General features: G+C 45.6%; 3 gene segments (V, D, J or C); all 3 read right to left on the reverse strand.

Moving 5' to 3' along the window:
• Positions 1 to 721: 721 nt before the first annotated feature.
• Positions 722 to 7,816, reverse strand: LOC119567888. The segment is given in 2 exon segments: positions 722 to 1,156; positions 7,591 to 7,816. Coding segments are annotated over 2 exon segments (372 nt in total).
• A 4,840-nt stretch (positions 7,817 to 12,656) lies between these two features.
• LOC119567896 lies at positions 12,657 to 15,290 on the reverse strand. The segment is given in 2 exon segments: positions 12,657 to 13,220; positions 13,644 to 15,290. Coding segments are annotated over 2 exon segments (345 nt in total).
• On the reverse strand, positions 13,699 to 17,711 carry LOC119563599. The segment is given in 4 exon segments: positions 13,699 to 13,747; positions 15,385 to 15,542; positions 16,559 to 16,905; positions 17,396 to 17,711. Coding segments are annotated over 4 exon segments (600 nt in total).
• Positions 17,712 to 19,592: the final 1,881 nt, after the last annotated feature.

Genomic DNA, 19,592 nt, shown 5'->3' on the forward strand with positions numbered 1-19,592 from the left:
AGATACCTAAACAAGTATATAGCAACCGTCTGCTCCTTAAAGTGCTGAAACACCTTTGAAAATCTGACCATAGGTGCCTTTAAAAATTCCACTAGGGCAGTGGTTCCCAACCCAGGATACGCAGAGGTCTTCCAGGGGCTACATCAACTCATCTAGACATTTGCCTAGTTTAAGAACAGGCTACATCAGAAGCACTAGCTACGTCAGTACAAACTAAAACGTCTTATTTCCAAAATGAGAGAGAAAGCAATTTTGCAGTAATATTCTGGCTGTGGCACGCTTGTATTTTATGTCTGATTTTTTTTTCACAAGTACTTTTTAATTGAGGTAAAATCTGGGGAACACAAGGCAATTCAGGCTCCTGAAAGGGGTACAGTAGTCTGGAAAGGTGGAGAGCCACTGCACTAGGGGACAGATCTTAAAGGTATTTAGGCACCTAGTGAGATTTTTCAAAAGCACCTTGGTGTCTAATTCTCATTGATTTCAATGGGTGTTAGGCTCCTTAGGTACTTTTGAAAATCCCAGGAGGCACTTAAATACCTTTTTAAAATGCGGCCCTACGTGCCTCTCTGCATCTTTAAGCAGACTTTAAAATGTATCCCAAAGTCGTTTGCCCAAGTCTGTGGGTGAAACAGAATTTAACCGTACTCCTCAGCCCGAAGCCTTCCTGCGAGCGAGACTGGGGCTGGGACAGAGCAGGGATCTGTCTATCACTGTGACTGGGCGGAGACTGTGAGGCTTTGGGGACGTCTGTCTCTGGTCTCTCTCCAATGCAGGGCCAGTGAATGGGAAGAAAGGGAGAGGGTTTTGCACAGCTCTGCTCCCTGGCTCTGTCACTGTGCCCGCTGCAGGGCGCAGTAATACATCGCTGTGTCTGCCAGCTCCAGGGCTGTGATGTTCAGGATTGTGGAGCTGTCATCGGCCTGGGAAGAAAACCTCTGCTGGGCGAAACCCGCATTTTCGCTGTCAGAAGCGTATAGTTTCGTTCCTCTCCGCAGAATGTACTGCGGGGCTCGGTTAGGAGACTGTCGGTACCAGGAGAGAGAGACGCCCGAAAAATCGGTGGTTTTGTAGGAACAGCTGAATGTTACTGAGCCTCCTTCTACTCCAGACACTTGGGATTCCTTGGACTGGACCGAGTCACCCAGCGCAGCACCTGGGAGAAGGAATAAGTCAATACAATGTACTATCAGTTAGAGACAAGCGGAGTGCCCAACCGAGAGAGGGGAAGAGATTGTGAAAGGGGAGGAATAAAACCGGGTATGTAGGTAGGTAGACTGAAAAGGAGGGAGTGCTGCAAAGAAACGGAGGCAGCTGGTGGATTGGTTCTTGTTTTGAGAGGAGAAAGAAAGAGTTTAATTAGCAGTGAGCCAGGCTGCATGAACCAAGCTAACAGCTCAATTACCTGGACACAGAGTGAGTCTAAAGAGGGTTAGAATATACAAAGGTTTAGAACTCATGGCCTTTGTTTAGCGGACTCTGCTCTTACAGGCACAAAGAGGGGGGTGAAAGCACCACAGGAAATGGCTGAATGTTATAGACCGACCCACATTTCTCCCTGAAAAGTCGAGAGGGGCGGATCTGACTCCAATGCCCAAACCCAGAGGAAACTAGGGGAGGGGAGTGGCGTTTGCTAACGATTTCTATGTGAAAATGTTTCTGCTGGCTCTTTCATCCACCCCCAGATTTCAAAAAGGGAGGTTTGTTCTTAGCTGTGACTATCTCTATGAATAGACATAGTTGTATAAGAAGCTGAGCGAACAGAAAGGCTGGAGGACAGAAAGAGAGAGCTGGATGGATGGATGCTGATTTCAGGGGAGCTGAAATGCTTCACAGCATCTAAGAACCTGGCCAGATAGACATCGACCAGACTTGCAGTGATGGGACGGAGATCAGAACCTCTCCCAGTGTCTCTTATAGCATTTTTGAAGCTGCAGGAAATCGTGTTACGATTTTCCCGGGGGGAGGGGGGGGTTGTTTTACTGACAACAAATATTTTCATTGAAAGGTTGTAAATTCATACATATATTAATTCACATAAATATAACTGCGATAATAACGCGTCGGGCTCGGTTTGCACAGCATGGTGGCTCTAACACTGCACAGGGATAGAAAAGGAAAGATCCTCCCAGGCATGGGGAGAGCAGAAGGAACTGAACTTGTGTGACGCTGGGCTAGAAAGGGTTAAGCAACAGGCAGGCTCCATGACCCAAATTCAGCCTTTAAAGACATGTTAGAAAAGTATGTAAATGGCAATTAAGGCCGTAAATGACTAACAAAACCTCGTTAGGTAGTCTAGAACTTTGAAATGCAAACCTGAACCGTTAGAGAATTAGAAGAAGATAGTGATTGTGGTCGTCTGTGTTTACCTGTATCTTGTTAGTGGTTAACAATTTGACCAGACGGTTCCTGTCAATACTCTATTGATTCAGAGACCAAACGGGGGATACTAACATGTAGATGGGACTTGGCTGTAATAATATCATTGTCTATATTTCTCTGTGAAGTGTGTAGTAAACGGTCTATAAACTGCTTAAGGGATAATTACCTCATGCTGATTAATGCAACTAGATACCCAGATGCACACATAGGAAATAGGAAGTTTTACTTCAAAGCCACAGTGCTTCTTCACCCAAGGAATACTTGCTGTCAAGAGGCTGCCGGAGAACTACAAAACGACCTCTTGGGCCCTAATCCTGTCATCTCATATCTGCTGAAACTTCGTCAGCCGCAAGACTAAGGTGTCCAGCTCAAGTCTGGATCACCCTGACTTGGATATTGGACTATAACCTATGGAACCAATTCAGAAAGAACACTCTGCAACTCTAAAGCTCACCATCTCTACTCGGAAACTGACCTAAGACTTTTATTCATGTCTGTATGTATAATGATCTTTTAAACCAATACTCTTTTCTTTTTTAAAAACATTTTACTTTAGTTAATAAGAATTGGCAGTAAGCGTGTATTTGGGTAGGATATGAAATATTCCTTGACCTGGTGGGTAATGTGTCCGATCCCAATGTGGGACTGGTAGGACTTTTGACATGATGAAGGAGACTTTCAGCAATCAATCCTCATCATATTTGACTTGGCTGTCTGAGTGGGAGTCCAAGACTGGATTGTTTTAAGGGAACTGTGTTTTTGGCTTTGTAGGTATTGTAGAGCTGTTTTGTTCCTGGTTTGGTGACTCTAAGAGTTAAAAATGACCTCCAGTTTGGGGGATCATCCACCCCATTCTTTGCAGTTTGCCCCAACTGAGCAATTTCAGCGTGCTCCTCCCCCCCCTCCCCCCGAACTTCCGGTCACAACTTGGCAGAGAAGTATCATCAAAAAAGGCTCTGGCAGGAAAACAGCCTCTGACAACATCAGTGTGCTTGAGCACCCACGATCACTTCTTGTACTGCTGGAGATGGCGCTCTGCCCCAGTGTGGGTCTCAGAGCACAATGATACACGGCTCTGTCTTGGAGGGACACAGCCTCAATCTTCAAGGGAACCGTCTTATTATTGTCGAACAAAACGGTTGAGAACTTTCCAGAGATGAAGGTGTTCTTCTCAGCAGCAGATTTATAGGCTGTCAGGATATGCTGGGGTCCTTGGTCCGGATACTGGCGGTACCAGAAAAGATTCGGGGTGTTAGCAATGGTGGTGAAATTACACTGTAATAATACATCGTGTCCCTCTGACACTGTCACCTGCAGAGGAGACTGAAACACAGAATCACCTTCAACAAATCCTGTAAAAGGAATAAAAGGTCATTAAAGAACTTTCTTTTTCCTTTTCCTTTCTACTATATGTCTATAATTTGAGTACTAGCATGTATACAAACTGGTTTCCGTTGTTAAACCAAGCTTTATTTTCCAAGAGAGGACAAAGCCTTCTTCCAGAAAAACTGGATGAAGTTTGTTGTTCTGGTTAAAATATTCTGTGCTGTTAATAAGTATTGTGTGCCCATAAGGAAGCTGGGTGCCCAACTCTCTTTGGGTCTTTTGAAAACCTACCCTGTAATGATGACAGGTTTCAGAAGCCGTGTTAGTCTGTATTCGCAAAAAGGAGCTCATGAAAGCTTATGCTCAAATAAATGTGTTAGTCTTTAAGGTGCCACAAGTACTCCTTTTCTTTTTTCCTGTAATAATAGGAATTATGTAGCTTTTAAGTAACATAAATACTAAATTCAGTCAAAGTAAACATTTCTCACCTGAGTAAAAAAGCAGAAGATAGAGCGATAAAGCCAAGTAGTAAAGCATTTTGCAGCATAAATTTAACTTGTTTTAGGAGTCTTTAGTTAATTATAAAATAATTCTTCCTTTAATTTGTTTAAATGTTAATTCCAGCTTTAAAAGTTAGATCTGCTCTTTCTGAGGCTACGTCCTCTCTTCCCCGCCCGTCTTATGATGCTAAAGTCACAATCACAAAGGAACTTCTGTCAGTCAGTTTGATTCACATATTGTTATAGAACGAAATATCTAATATAATATGAAACGTCACTATGTGTAGTCAGGGGCGCCCACTAGTGGCTGTAAGAAACGATGAAAGAAAATATCAAAAGCCAGCAAGGAAGCCACTTCAGAAACCTTTCTGAGATTAAAAAGTCTTATTGTTAAATGGAATTTCTCATGCTGCTCTAGTCCAACCACAAAGGATGGGCTGCAAGTAGGATCGTTGAGTGACATTCTCTCGCCTGCGTTATACAGGAGATCAGACTACAGGATCACAGTGCTCCCTTCTGCCCTTAAAATCTGGACCAGGACCCCATTATGTTAGGCGCTGTACACTAAGTGTATTCCAGGTGCCCCTAGAAGACCTAGTCTTAGACCAGGACTCCATTGCGCTGGGCACTGCGCAAACACAGAATTATAAAAGGATCACTGCCCTAAAGACTATCAACTGCCTTAATGAGTTATTGCTGTTATGTTTTTGGCAGGTAGGTTTAATCATCATTACATAAGTACCTGTTGTGCAGTTAATTATCAGTGACCTTCATGCAGGAAAGCACCATTAGTCACTCCCTACGACTTAAACACCTGCTTTGGCAGATGACATTTCATGTTGATAAATGCAGAGTAATACACATTGGAAAGCATAATCCCAACTATATATATCAAATGGTGGGGTCTAAATTAGCTGTTTCCACTCAAGAAAGAGATCTTGGAGTCACTGTGGATAGTTCTCTGAAAATCTCCACTCAATGTGCAGCAGCAGTTGAAAAAGCGAACAGAATGCTGGGAATCATAAAGAAAGGGACAGATAATAGAACAGAAAATGTCATCTTGCCTCTCTATAAATCCATAGTACGCTCACATCTTGAATACTGCGTGCAGATGTGGTCGCCCCAACTGAAAAAAAGATACATCGGGATTGGAAAAGGTTCAGAAAACAGCAACAAAAATGATTAGGGGTATGCAACAGCTTCTGTCTGAGGAGAGATTAATAAGACTGGGACTTTTCAGCTTGGAAAAGAGACGGCTAAGGGGAGATATGATTGAGGTCTATAAAATCATGACTAGTGTCGAGAAAGTAGATAAGGAAGTGTTGTTTACTACATCTCATAACACAAGAACTAGAGGTCACCAAATGAAATTAATAGGCAGCAGGTTTAAAACAAATAAAAGGAAGCATTTCTTCACACAACACACAGTCAACCTGTGTAACTCCTTGCCAGATGTTGTGAAGCCAAGACCATAACAGGGTTCAAAAAAGAACTAGATAAATTCATGAAGGATTGGTGCATCAATGGCCATTAGCCAGGATGGGCAGGGATGGTGTCCATAGCCTCTGTTTTCCAGAAGCTGGGAATGAGTGACAGGGGACGGATCACTTGGTGATTACCTGTTCTGTTCATTCCCTGTGAGCCACATGGCACTGGTCACTGAAGACAGGATACTGGGCTAGATGGACTGACCTTTGGTCTGACTCAGTGTGGCTGTTCTTATATTCTTATACTAATTTGATTTCCTGAGTGTTGGGGAAGAAGAAATTTTTTAAGTGTTTGTGATGGCTGATGATATGGTATTGTTATAACTCACTATAGCATTTAGGCACTCCAAGGGAAATCCGGGGGAGTTAGGCACCTAACCTGGTCAGTCATTCTTGAAATTCTCACCAAAGAGAAGATTTTAGTGGTGTTTGGATGCCTAAAGACGTAGATAGCAATTGTCTGCTTCTTAACGTGCTTAAAAATTTGCCCTAGGTGCTTTCAAAAATCTCACACAGGCATTGGTTCTCAACCAGAGGTGCACAGAGGTCTTCCAAAGGGTACATCAACTCATCTAGACATTTGTCTAGTTTTAGAACAGGCTACATAAAAAGCACTGGCAAAGCCAGTGCAAACTAAAACGTCATACAGACAAAATGGGAAATAAAGCATGTTTTTTTCAGTAATAGTCTGGGTGTGCCATTTTTGTATTTTTAAATCTGTTTTTTTTTAAAGTGAGTAGTTTTTAAGTGAAGTGAAACTTGGGGTGTGGAAGAAGAATCAGACTTCTGAAAGGGATGGAGTAGTCTGGAAAGGTGGCGAGCCACTGCGCTAGGGGGCAGATCCCAAAGGCGTTTAGACACCTAGTGAGATTTTGTCAAAAACACGTAGGTGTCTCAATCTCCTTGATTTCAATGGGTGTTAGGTGCCTAGGTACCTTTGAAAATCCCAGTGGGCACTTGAATACCTTTTTAAAATCCGGCCCTAGGTGCCTCTCTGCATGTTTAAGCACCTAAATACCTTTAAAATCTCTCCCCTAGTCATTTGCCCAAGTCTCTATGGGTGAAACAGAATTTAACCCCATTCCTCAGCCTGAAGCCTTCCAGCGAGCGAGCAGGATGTGGGGCCAGGACAGCTCCTGTTGGTAATTTCCTGTCACCGAGAGCAGAGCCGTCTCTGTCTCTGTCACTGTGGGGAGACTGCTGGGCTTCGGGACGCCCTTCTCTGGTCTCTCTCCAGTGCAGGGCCTGTGAATGGAAAGGAAAGGGAGGGTTTTTGTACAGCTGCGCTGTGTGGCGCTGTCACTGTGCGCGCTGCAGGGCGCAGAGATACACCGCGGTGTCCGCCAGCTGCAGGGCTGCGATGTTCAGAACTGTGGAGCTGTCATCGGCCTGGGAAGAAAACCTCTGCTGGGCGAAATCCGCATTTTCGCTATAAGCAGCGTATGCCTTCGTCCCTCTCCGCAGAATGTACTGCGGGGCTCGGTTAGGAGACTGTCGGTACCAGGAGAGATAGACGCCCGATAAATCGCTGGTATTGTAGGAACAGCTGAATGTTACTGAGCCTCCTTCTACTCCAGACACTTGGGATTCCTTGGACTGGACCGAATCACCCAGCGCAGCACCTGGGACGAGAAATAAGTCAATACAATGCACCAGTTACAAACAAGAGGAGTGCCCAACCGAGAGAGGGATGGTGGAAGGGGGAAAAGGGAATAAATCTTGGCAGACAGTGAGGGACATATATAAAACAGCAGATAGACCGAAATGGAGAAAGTGCTGGAAAGGAATGGACAAAGCTGGCGGATTGGTTCTGGTTTTGGGAGGAGAGAGAGAGAGGGCGAGAGTTTAATTAGCAGTGAACCAGGCTGCATGAGCGAAGCTAACAGCTCAATTACCTGGACACAGAGTGAGTATAAAAAGGCTTAGAACAAAACACATTTCCATTGTTTAGCGGACTCTGCTCTGAGTCACAAAGAGGCGGTGAAAACACAACAGGGAAGCAAGGGGATTGTTGGCTGAATGCTATAAACCGACCCACATGCCTCCTTGAAAAGTCGAGAGGGGCGGTTCTGACCCCAATGCCCAAACCCAGAGGAAACTAGGGGAGGGGAGTGGTATTTGCTAATTTCAGAGTAACAGCCGTGTTAGTCTGTATTCGCAAAAAGAAAAGGAGTACTTGTGGCACCTTAGAGACTAACCAATTTATTTGAGCATGAGCTTTCGTGAGCTACAGCATCCGATGCATCCGATGAAGTGAGCTGTAGCTCACGAAAGCTTATGCTCAAATAAATTGGTTAGTCTCTAAGGTGCCACAAGTACTCCTTGTATTTGCTAATGATTTCTATGTGAAACCGTCTCTGTTTGGTGGCTCTTCCACCCATTCCACCTTTCAAAAAGGTTTGTCTGTAGCTGTCACTATCTCTGTGCAGTAGATAAAATGTTTAGACATGAAGTGGACTTCTTCGCCTCCTCAGGGAACCAGAGAGACTTACTTGTATAAGTAAGATGGGCGAACAGAAAGACTGAAGGGCAGAAAGAGAGAACTGCGGGGGGGTGGGGGGCTGGGGGGGTGGATGTTGATTTCAGTGGAGCAGAAACGCTTCACAGCAACTAAGAACCTGCTGCCCCGATTAGTTAGACCCAGAGCTGCGGTGAGGGAACAGGCATCAGAACCTCGCCCAGTTTCTTTTACAGCTCCGGGAGATCCCGTTACAATTTTCCAAGTTTTGTGGGGTGATTTGTTTTATTGACAACAACTATTTTCATTGAAAGGTTGCAAATTCATACATATATTAATTCACATAAATATAACTGCGATAATAACGCACCGGGCTCGGTTTGCACAGCATGGTGGCTCTAACACGACACAGGGATAGAAACCGAAAGATCCTCCCAGACATGGGAAGAGCAGAAGGAACTGAACTCGGCAGAGAGGTGTGATAAAAAAGGGTCGGGTAGAAAAACAGTCTCTGTCAGCCTCGTCGTGCCTGAGCATCCTCGATCACTTCTTGTAGCGCCGGAGATGAAGCTCTGCCCTACTGCGTACCTCAGAGCACAGTGATACACGGCCCTGTCTTGCAGGACACAGCCTCCATCTTCAAGGCAACCCTCTTATTATCGTCGAACGAAACTGATGAGAATGTTCCAGAGGTGACCGTGTCCTTCTCAGCAGGAGATTGATGCGCTGCTAATAAATGCTGGGGTGGGTGGTTCGGATACTGACGGAACCGGAAGAGATTTGGGCTCGTGGAGGCGGCGGTGAAATTACCCTGCAAAGTTGCGTGTTGCCCCTCTGAGATTTGCATTTCTACAGGAGACTGAAACACAGAATTACTTTGAACAAGACCTGTTGAAAGACAAAAAAAAAGCAGTAATGAAAGTATATTTATCCATTCATAGTTATACACAAAAGTCTCTGATGATCCTATGTAGAAACTGGTTTCCATTTTAAATTAAAGTATCAGGAAAGGAAAGTTGTTTCCATAAAACCATACGGTTTTGTGGTTCCGATAATCTAGTTTCTTTTCTAAAAAAATTAAGTAGGATTTTCAAAAGATCGTTAGGAAACTGGGTTCCTAATTCTCCTAGGCCTCTTTGGAAACCTGAGCCTGTTATAACAGGACTGCTGTAGCTCTTAAGAAACGCAACAAATTCAATAAAAATGAGCATTTAGCTCACCTGACTTCACAAGTAGAAGAAAGATCTGTAGAGCAAGGCAGAAGACCATTTTGCAGCTTCAAGTTCTCCTCCTTTTTACTAGGCTGTTTATGGAGTTATCAATTTTTTTCTCCTCATTTGTGCATTAAAAGAACGTGTATGCTGTAAAAGTGCCCTCTCTGTGACTTCCCCCTCTTCCTTCTCCTCTTTATGACTTCAGAGTCCCGAAAGAAATGTTGTCCAGGGGGTTGCCTGATCCAATTACACCTTAAATAAATAAAATACACTGTAAAATGTAATTACCAGAAAGTCAGGAACGCTCCCTCTGGTTCGGTGCTCGGACATGTTTTGCTGTATCCCTTAGCTACAAAGTGAGGTCCCTGCCTAGGGAACTGCCGGTACCAGAAAATCCATTCATCTGTAACTGAGGGGTGAGTGCAAGTCAGGTTCAGGTCTCGTCCCTCAGACGTTTCTGCAGTGACTGGCTGCTTGATGTCAGTTCTGCCCAGGGCACCTAGGAAAGGAGACAAGGCAGAGAATGCATTTCATGGGGGCATGTAATGTATGATGGGTCTGAGGGCCAACACCCCAGTCCCTTCTCTTCACCTTTTCTGTAGCTCTCATTAACAAAGTTACAAAGCTCTCTACTAAGCAGTTTAACAGAGATAATAATAATTTCAGACAGTTTATTCTGTAGTCGTGGGTCCTGTTTCCAGGTTCACACTGTGGCATGGGAACATAGGAGAGTCTATCCTAGAATCCCAGAACTGGAAGGGACCAGGCTGGAGCGGCTTTCTCCTCCAGCCCTCTGCACTCATGGAAAGACTAAGTATTATCTTCTAGATGCTCCCTGACAGGTGTTTGTCTAACCTGCTCTTAAAAATCTCCAAGCATGGCGATTCCACAACCTCCCCATCCACCTGTGTGTGTGTGTCCACCTCGGATGTGGAAGGTGAAATTTAACATACCCTGCCTGACTTTGATTTGAGCTTGCTAGCTAGCAACCTCCTCTTTAGTTCTTTACAGCACTCGCCCAGCCCCAGCCTGTATTAATATCACTTTCACTCCAAGTGAACATAAATCTCTCCCTCTGGTCCAGCACACCGTACACAACCCAGCTGGGCGAGGTAAGAGGCAACTCTCCATGGTCTGATCCCACCATCTCTCTTCCAAATTCCTTCCGGCTTCGAATTCAGATACTCACATAATGTCAGCAACAAAGTCACTCCCCTCAGGAGAGACATTTCCTGGGGAAGAGACTGTGACCCCGCTCTCAAGGCCTTTAGTATCAGCTCAGTGAGAATTGACAGAGGGAGCCCGAGACATTGAAATCACAAGAGACAAGCTCATGAATGAAAAGCCAGAGCAGGCACCCAACTGGAGAGCTGAGGTTTGTCTGAGAGTTGGTTGGGCCACTCCCTCAGTTGGTGTATATTGCCAAAGCTCCATTGGAGTCATTCTGGTACATTTGTGTGCATTATATCGTGACAAAGGGGATGGGACACAATCCTAAGACATCCTCAATATTTTCCTCTCCCATATTAAAATTAAAAGCAAGAAGGGTGATCTTCTGCTTATGGTCCTGGGCTTAAACTCGTGAGGCCTAGGCGGTCAGTTCCTGGCTTTAACACAGTGTCTCTGTGAGATCTTGGACAAGTCTTTAGTCTGGGAATCAAATTGGCTTAAGAGTCAAATTTTCAGAAGCTGCCTTAGTTACTTAAGAACCTAGCTCCCATTTTAAAGAGTAATTGAGTGCTGGATGGATGGAGGGACTGATTGGTCATGCCTCACTTAATGCACTGGACAATAAGAAAAGGAAATTTTAAAATACACCTAGATCTGGCTGTGTGTCCTGCTAGTTCCTAATGGTAGGGTTTGGATGTCCAAGCCCCATTAAACAGTCAGTGAGGAGTAAGCATCCAAATCCTTCAGCCAGCTTTGAGAAATCCCAGCTTTAATGTGAGATGAAACTATCTGGAGAAAGGTGTGTGTGCCTTTTTCTATTCTATTCAGGCTCCTCTCTCACACTCCTCACTGTAAACCCTCAGCAATTACATCTTTCCAAATTGGTGTTTTCAGGCACCCCGAAAGCACTTTAGCTCTGTGGGGGCAGGGACAAAATATCTCTCTGTAAAAGGAAAGTTACCTGACGTCTATGTAATTTCAGTGTTGCGTGTATCCCTCATGCCTTCCTTCTATGAACCTGTATGTCTTGATCTAAAATCAGTACCTTCACACTTTCTACCATTCCGTCCCTCCCTCTTGGGAGGAGATCTCCACAAATACATCCACACACTGCCTAGTTGTTGTCTTTCAAACCCCTCCTTCAAACTCTGCTGTTCTGCGCTGCCTACACAAAATTCTGCGGAGACCACTGCTTATCATGCTGACCAGTATGTGTCTCTCGTGTTGTGCTCCCGCTCTGTCTATATCCACATGTCTCTTGGATTGTAAACTCCCTGGGGGCAGAGACCATATGTCTGTTCTGTCTGGAGAAAGCCTGTGGTCCATGACTTGGCTCCCATGTGCTCTGGTAATTCAAATAACACCTTCTTGTTCGTAATAAAAGTGATACCTTCCCCAAATGAGTCTTAACAGAATGCATCTGCTGCAAGGATTTCTGCGAGTCAATCCATTTTACTGGAAATATTTTCTCTCACTAACAGAAGTTGGTCCAGTAAAAGATTCTCCCTCACCCACCAGGATACTACAGGCTCAGTGGAACTTGGGGTAAGCTTAGCAGAGTATACTCGGAGTATATCCGTAGATAAGGTAACGTGGAAATAAGAGGAATAGTGCTGCTCGCTAGCAGTATGAGGAGGAATTGTAGCCTGATAGACAATTATCAACTGATACTGGAGAGACAAGGTGCAGTGAGGTGATATCTTCTACTGGACCAACTGCTGCTGGTGAGAGACACAAGCTTTCTAGCTTACACGGAGCTCTCCTTCAGGTAAGCTCCAAAGATGGTCTCTCTCACCAACAGAAGTTGGTCCAGTAGAAGATATGACCTCAGCCCCATCAGGACTCCATAATATCCTGGACCCAACACTGCGTGTATCAGGTGATACAGCAGCGTCCCCTTGTGGGCAAAGAAACGAACTGACGGGGGAAATGTCTCAGACACGATTCAGAGAGGACTCTTTCCTTCTTACAGATTTCCTGACCGTTCTCTCTGATGCTACTACAGAACTTTGTGTGTTTATACGGAATTCGGAGTTAACGAATATGGGAGTTAAAAGGGTTTACCCCGATTGCGTGAATCATTCAGAAGCTCCGTTAATATGGTGATGTGAGGGTTTTATTTAAAAACAACAACCACTGCAGACCGAAAGTTGCCTGCGTCTGAAAGACAGAAATCGCAGACAGCTGGTGTTTCTCCTTGTTCACCAGGCCAGAAAGAAGTGTTATTCCTCTCCCAGCTTTTTAGACTCTGAAAGGAGCGGATCCTTTTTCTTGCTTCACGAGATGGAAGAAACTCTCTCTCCTTAGCGCGCCCAGCCAAGAGACGCTGCTGCCCCCCTGCTCGGGGCTGGTGTGAGATATTGCGCGGGGGCCTCCCCTGGCTGTCACGCTGTGTCGCTCAGAGCACAGTAATACACCGCTGCGTCTGCCAGCCGCACCCTGCGGAACTCAAAGACACTGGAAGCTTTGTCCTGAGCGATGTATAAAGTGCCGTCCGCTTCGGTGCTGGCGGTCTCTCCCCTGAATCCACCTGCCAAAAGCCGCGGTGCCTGGCTGGGGAAGTGGCGGTACCGTGTTATCTTCTCGGTGGTCACTTTAGGGTGACTGCAAGAGAGGTTCAATTTCTCTCCCTCCAACGCCTCTGCGGAGAAGGGCTGCTGGATCTCCGCTCTGCCCAGGGCACCTCGGAAAGAAAGGAAGAAAGAGAATTAATTTCATGGGGGTGCGGACATCGAAAGTTCCTTAGGACTTCAATTCCCTTCTCCCTACCCACCTCCTTTCTGTGTGAATCCCACTGGTGCTTTTAAAAAGAGCGAGAGAGGGAGAGAGACTTTTCTCCGGACATCTAGGGGCAAAGGACATTTAATTGCAGGCCTGTGCAAAATCTAAAGTCCTGTAGCGATAAATACGCATCTCGACCCTTCTCCCGCCAGCTACCTCTCTCTCATCTGCTCACCACGCCGGCTACCAAGGGGAAAAGTACATTCAGATCAGCTGATTCCAGTCTTCTGTACTTGCTCCCTGGTTCCACGGTCAAGTCAGGGCTAGGGACGGGGAACTACACAACAACCTAGCAAGGGCAGTGACACGAAATCTTCAAACTCACTTAGCACCGAGGCTGTTAACGCAGCTGCGACCCAACCTGAAGCCATGACGAGGGTTCAGGGGATCTGGCGCTCAGCCTCCACCAGGATTAATTGCTCTTTGCAGCTGGCAGGGAAGAGAAGAAGTTTCACCCCCGTGCGTGACGCCTTAGAAACTTCTTTTGTGGCTCTGGGCTGGAGCTCCTAGGGGGCTGAATAGCACTGAACTTACTGACCCTGGTTTATACAGGCTGGCTGCTGCTGTCAGAGACAGGAGAGTTGAGGCGGGGGTGTGAAGGCAGCACGAAACAGGGCTCGTAGACATGCAAATACTCTGTCGAGACTGTATTATATATTCAGGGAAAACATCTCCACCTGGGGGCTATGGATAGACACTGGTTGGAAAAAAAATGTAGTAAGTCACGTGCTGATAACTTACTTCGGTGGTTCACGACCAGGGAAGGCAGAGATCTCCCAGGGGGTACATCAACTCATCTGATCCTTCCATAGTTTTACAACAGGCTACATAAGAAGCACTAGAGAATTCAGTACAAACTAAAAATTCATACAGACAACAACTTGTTTATACTGCTCCTGATACACGGAAATGTCAGTACAATATTCATATCCCAATTAATTTATTTTATCATTATATGGTAACAATGAGAAAGTCAGCCATTTTTCGGTAACACTGTTCTGTGACACGTTTGTGTTTTTAGGTCTGATTTTTGTAAGCAAGCAGATTTTAAGTGAGGTGAAACTTGAGGGTAGGCGAAGCAAATCAGGCTCCTGGAAGGGTTCAAGTAGCCTGGAGCGGGGGAGAGCCACGGCTTTGGGGGGCAGATCTTAAAGATATTTAGGCACCTAGTGGGACTTCCCCAAAGCAAACAGGTGTCTACATCTCATTGATTTCAAAGGGTGTCAGGCACCTGGGTACTTCTGTTTTGTGTTGGGGAGACATATATATGTATATGTTTCCTTGTTTGTTTAATAGAAGCTCTCTCGTGTTCGTGCCTTTTCAGAGTTTAGCTTAAATTCTGTTTCAAGACATTCATGGCAAGTTTTGAGTTCAAAAGAGTTTGGCGTGCAGAAATGAGAGAGAATCCGGCCCCAGGCTCGGGGCCGGAGGGAGAGAGAGAATTTATTAATGGGAACCCTTTAGTTCCCATGTGGCTCCCAGCCCTGAGCCCGCACCTGCTCAGTTTTTGCTCAGCTCCGTCGCTGCTTGGGGTCTCTGTGATCCCTCGCAATGCAGTAATAGGTCCCGGAATCGCTCAGTTCGCTGGACCGTTTCCACATGGGGAAGGTTTTTCTCTTTTCATCCTGCGTAGCGTTGAACCCTTTCGCTAGGATCCCACCAATCAGTGCTTGTTTCCCTAGCCCAGAAGTGACGGTCTACGGTATGCAGCTGCTCTGTGAATGCCACTGGTAAGTCGCTGCTGTCCATATCACACTGGGGGGCCTGCGATTCATCCTCCGTCAGTAACTTTGCTGCCATGTACAGTGTCCTCACGACAGCTAACAGCGCATAGGAGAGAAGTGCGGGATCCGTCCTCTCTCCCTGCAGATGCTGGTGCACACTACAAAGACTGACACTTGGGAAAATGGTGCAAAAGGAAGCTGGAAACCCTTGGAGGGCTGGGACACAAAGCAGTGCATGATGGGACATGTTGCACGTCCCAGGATGCACTGCGCTCCCTTTCCGCTTTCCCACAACACCTAGCAACAGATGGTGTCACTAGGCACTGTGGGATTCGTACCCACATTGCATTGCTCACACTGCGGACAATGGTGCCCTGAATGTGGACATGATCTGTCGACAGAGGGTGCAAAGGTAGATTCGCTTTGGAGACTTTGCTTTTGTCGATTTTTTTCGTGTCGGCATTAGTTTCAAGGACAAAACTTGGTAGCATAGACAAGCCCTGAGACAGAGAACTTTACTCAATATACCTGTGACTATAACAGCGGAGAGCCAAGTTGGAGCCGTCCTTGGATTGAAGGGTTCTTTGACTAAACAGAGCTAATTTCCCAATCCCGCAAGAATTGATTTATCTCCTTGGCTAGTAGCTGCAATTTAGGGAAGGCAAAAATTCTGTCCAATAAAAGGTGCCTTAAAATGAATGTTGTGCCTCTGAGTAGCAGCTCTCAGAACAGCATGAACCCAGCTTCACAGGAGCGATTCCCTCTGCTCCGTAAATCCTCCTCAATGGTGCTGCCAGAAACGCGAGAGTCTGAAGGGCGAAGGGGGCCAGGTTGGTGTCAGGAGCGGGCAGAGAGCAGGGGATAGAAGAACGGGCTGTCACTTTTATTATTAATTGAGCAGCACACCGCCACCGAGGGCACAATGTGTTCACACATCGAAGATGGTGAAGGAGATTTCCTTACACCTCTGCCAGTAAACCAAACTTCAGTTCCCAATACAGACAGATAGTGAGTATTTGTCTGATGCAAGAGGTGAGGAAGGTCTTCTGAAGACTCTGTCTGTCTGTGTATACTGGGCAGGGGAAGACTCCTGAACTGGGCAGTGCCAGTTCTTCTCCTATAATATGTGAACTTTTCCACCGTCATCATGGTAGCGCTCGTGTGTTTATTTGTTCAGTTTCGGTGATATTGGACTGTCTGGTTGCACCTTCCTTAAATAGCAGGGCTGGGGGAAGCTCTCACCAGAGTTGCTCATGGGGGTGGGGATTCATGTGTTCTGGTCTTTCCTGAGTTCACCTTACTTCGTGATTCATGACAGTCACCATCCTTTAAGAAATGGCAACACTCCGGGTTGCGGGAAAAAAGACAAAAGACAGAGACCTAAGGAGGTAGGGGGTTTGTGTGGGTGTGTGAGAGAGAATTTATATATCGTTTCCAATCTCAGTGTTTTCAAACTTCTCCCCTTTTGGCCCCCGCTCCGACGCCAGTGCCCGCCTCCCCCCTGCTCCGCACAGACCCTGCGCGGTTTTTGCTCAGCTCCCCCGCCGGTCTGTGTCACTGTGTCTCTCCCGGCGCAGTAATAGGTCGCGGAGTCGCTCACTTCGCCGGGCGGTTTCCACAGCTGGAAGGATTTGTGCTTTTTATCATGGGTGGCATTGAACCCTTTGGTGATCCCTTCATCTGAGTCCTCGCTTCCCGGGTCCCTGAGGAAGAGCCTGGGGGGCTGGTTGGAGTCCTGAACGTACCAGAAGAGGTAAGCAAACCCAGAAATCTGATACGTGCAGTTAAGAAGCACCGGGTCCCCTTGGGAGATGAAAACGCTGCCGTCAGTTTGGGTCACTGAGTCTGCTCCATAGATGCCTTCTGTGGAAGAACAGAGCAGAACAGACACGCTCAGATATAATAGAATCTGAGATGATACACTCCGAAATGACATGCATGTAACCGATACAAACAATGCAGCAAAACAAGATGAACGTACATACAATAAAAACGTGGCAGATTAACAGAGGTAATAGAAACACAGTCTGCACTGAGAGACCTTGCAAGCATAAAGGGATGCAATCAGCACCATAATATTTAGACTCGGATATAATAGAGAATATTGACACTCAGAGATAATAAATACACACTATAAGCAATTTGATATAAAAGGTGTGTGTGTGTGTATATAATCATTATACTCGGATAATAGAAAGAGAGCAATGACCCTTATAGACAATACAAACATAGATACAACCGGATGTAATATAAGCACTTCGTGATCATGGGCATTGAAACAAATTTAAATGATGAAGTCAGGAACAACACATGGTTCGATAGAATGTAACAAAGCTGAGAACTAGAATCTTACTCAGAATAGCTATGACGGTAACAGCGGAGAGCCAAATTGAAGCCATCCTTGAGTTGAATGAGTTTTTGACTAATGAGAGTTAATTTCTTAATCCGGCAAGAATTGATTTGTCTTCTTGGCTAGTAGCCCTAACTTAGAAAAGGCAAGAATTTTGTCCTATCAAAGGTGCCTTACAATGAACGTTCTAGGAGCTGTCAGTTGTCGGAGTAGCTTGAACCCATCTTCACAAGAGTGATTCTCTCTGCTCTATAAACCTTTCTCAATGGTACCGTCAGAAATTGGACAGTCTGAAGGGCAAAGGGAGTCAGGGTGCTGTCAGGGGCGGGCAGAGAGCAGGGGACAGAAGAACGGGCTGTTACTTGAACTTGTTACTAGCACCACACCGCCCCCCCGTGGTAAAATGTGATCACAAATGGGAAATGGTTGCAGCAGATATTCTTACACCTTTGCCTGTAAAGCAGCGTTTCTCACAGAGATAGTGAGTATTTTTCTGATGCAAGAGGTGAGGATGGTCTTCTAAAGACTGTCTGTGTATATGAGAAAGTAAGCAATATTTAAGTAATTGCATGCTGTAACACTTTTGTATTTTTATGTCTGATTTTGTAAGCAAGTGGTTTTTAAGTGAGGTGAAACTTCTGGTACGCAAGACAAATCAGACTCCTGTAATGGGTACAGTAGTCTGGAAAGGTGGAAAGCCACTTTCCTGTAGACTATGAACTTCTTCACTGCCATCATGCTCGAGTTCGAATGTTTATTGGTTTAGTTTTAGTGATATTGAACTCTCTGGTTGCACTTTCCTTCAAGAATGGGGCTGGGGAAGCTTTCACCAGAGTTGCTCACGAGAGGGTGGATGTGTTCTGGTCTTCACTGATTTTAACTTACTTGGTGATCCATGACATTCACCATCATTTCTGAGATGGTAACACTCCGGATTAGGGAAAAGACCTAGAGCACAAGTGTCTGCGTCCTGTGTGTGTGCGAGGCAGATGTCTGTTCCAAGTTCAGTGTTTTCAGACTTCCCGCCTGCTGCCCCTAAATCACCCCCAGTCCCCAGTGCCCGGATCCCTGCTGCTCTGCACAGATCCTGCCCGGTTTTTGCTCAGCAGTGTCAGGTCGATGTCACTGTGTGGCTCGGGGCGCAGTAATAAGTCGCAGAGTCTCTCAGTTCTCTGGACGGTTTCCGGAGGTGGAAGGATTTGAGCTTTTTATGGTGGGTGGCATCGAACGCTTTTCTGATCCCTTCATCTGAGTCCTCCCGCCCCAGGTCCCCCAGGAAGAGCCTGGGGGGTTGGCTGGGGGACTGCACGTACCAGAAGGGATAAGGAGACCCAGAAATCTGATAGGCACAATTCAGATGCACAGGTTCCCGTTGGGAGATGGTAACGCTGCCTTCAGTTTGGGTCACTGAGTCTGCTTCACAGGTGCCTTCTGTGGGAAGAACAGCGCAGAATAGATACACTCATTTATTACAGAATCAGAGCTGATACACTCCGAGACAACATCCATGTAACAGATACAAACAGTGCAGCAAAAACATGATAAACACAGATACAGTAGAAACGTGGTAGTTTCACTAAGACACAACAGAAACAAATTCTGCACTGAGAGACCACGGAAGCATAAAGGGTGCAATCAGATACAACAGCAACATAATATATAGACTCGGATATAAACAGAGAATATAGACAGTCAGGGACAATGCAGACAGCGTATGCAATCAGATATAATCCAAATATAATATTTTTGATGATATATAATAGAAATAAATCATTGACAGCCTATAGACAGTATAAGCATAATTGATACAACTGGATATAATATAAGAACTTCATGATTTTAGGCCTTGAAACAAACTAAATTGTGAAGGCAGGACGAAGGCATGGTTCCATAGAATGTAACAAAGCTGAGACGTAGAATGTGACTCGGAGCAGCTGTGACTGTAACAACGGGGAGCCAAGATGGAGCCATCCTTGGGTTGATGATTCTTTCACTAAACAGAGCTAATTTTCTAATCCCGCAAGAATTGATTTGTCTTCTGGGCTAGTAGTTCAAAATTATAGGACAGATTTTTTGCCTTCCCTACAGGGAACCTTAAAATCTATGTTGTGTCTCTGAGCAGGAGCTTCAGGAACAGCTTGACCCAAATTCCCAGGAGTGATTCTCTCTGCTCTGTAAAATCCTTCTCAGTGCTACTGTC

Source organism: Chelonia mydas, chromosome 13 (genome assembly GCF_015237465.2).
Source record: "Chelonia mydas isolate rCheMyd1 chromosome 13, rCheMyd1.pri.v2, whole genome shotgun sequence".
NCBI lineage: Eukaryota > Metazoa > Chordata > Testudines > Cheloniidae > Chelonia > Chelonia mydas.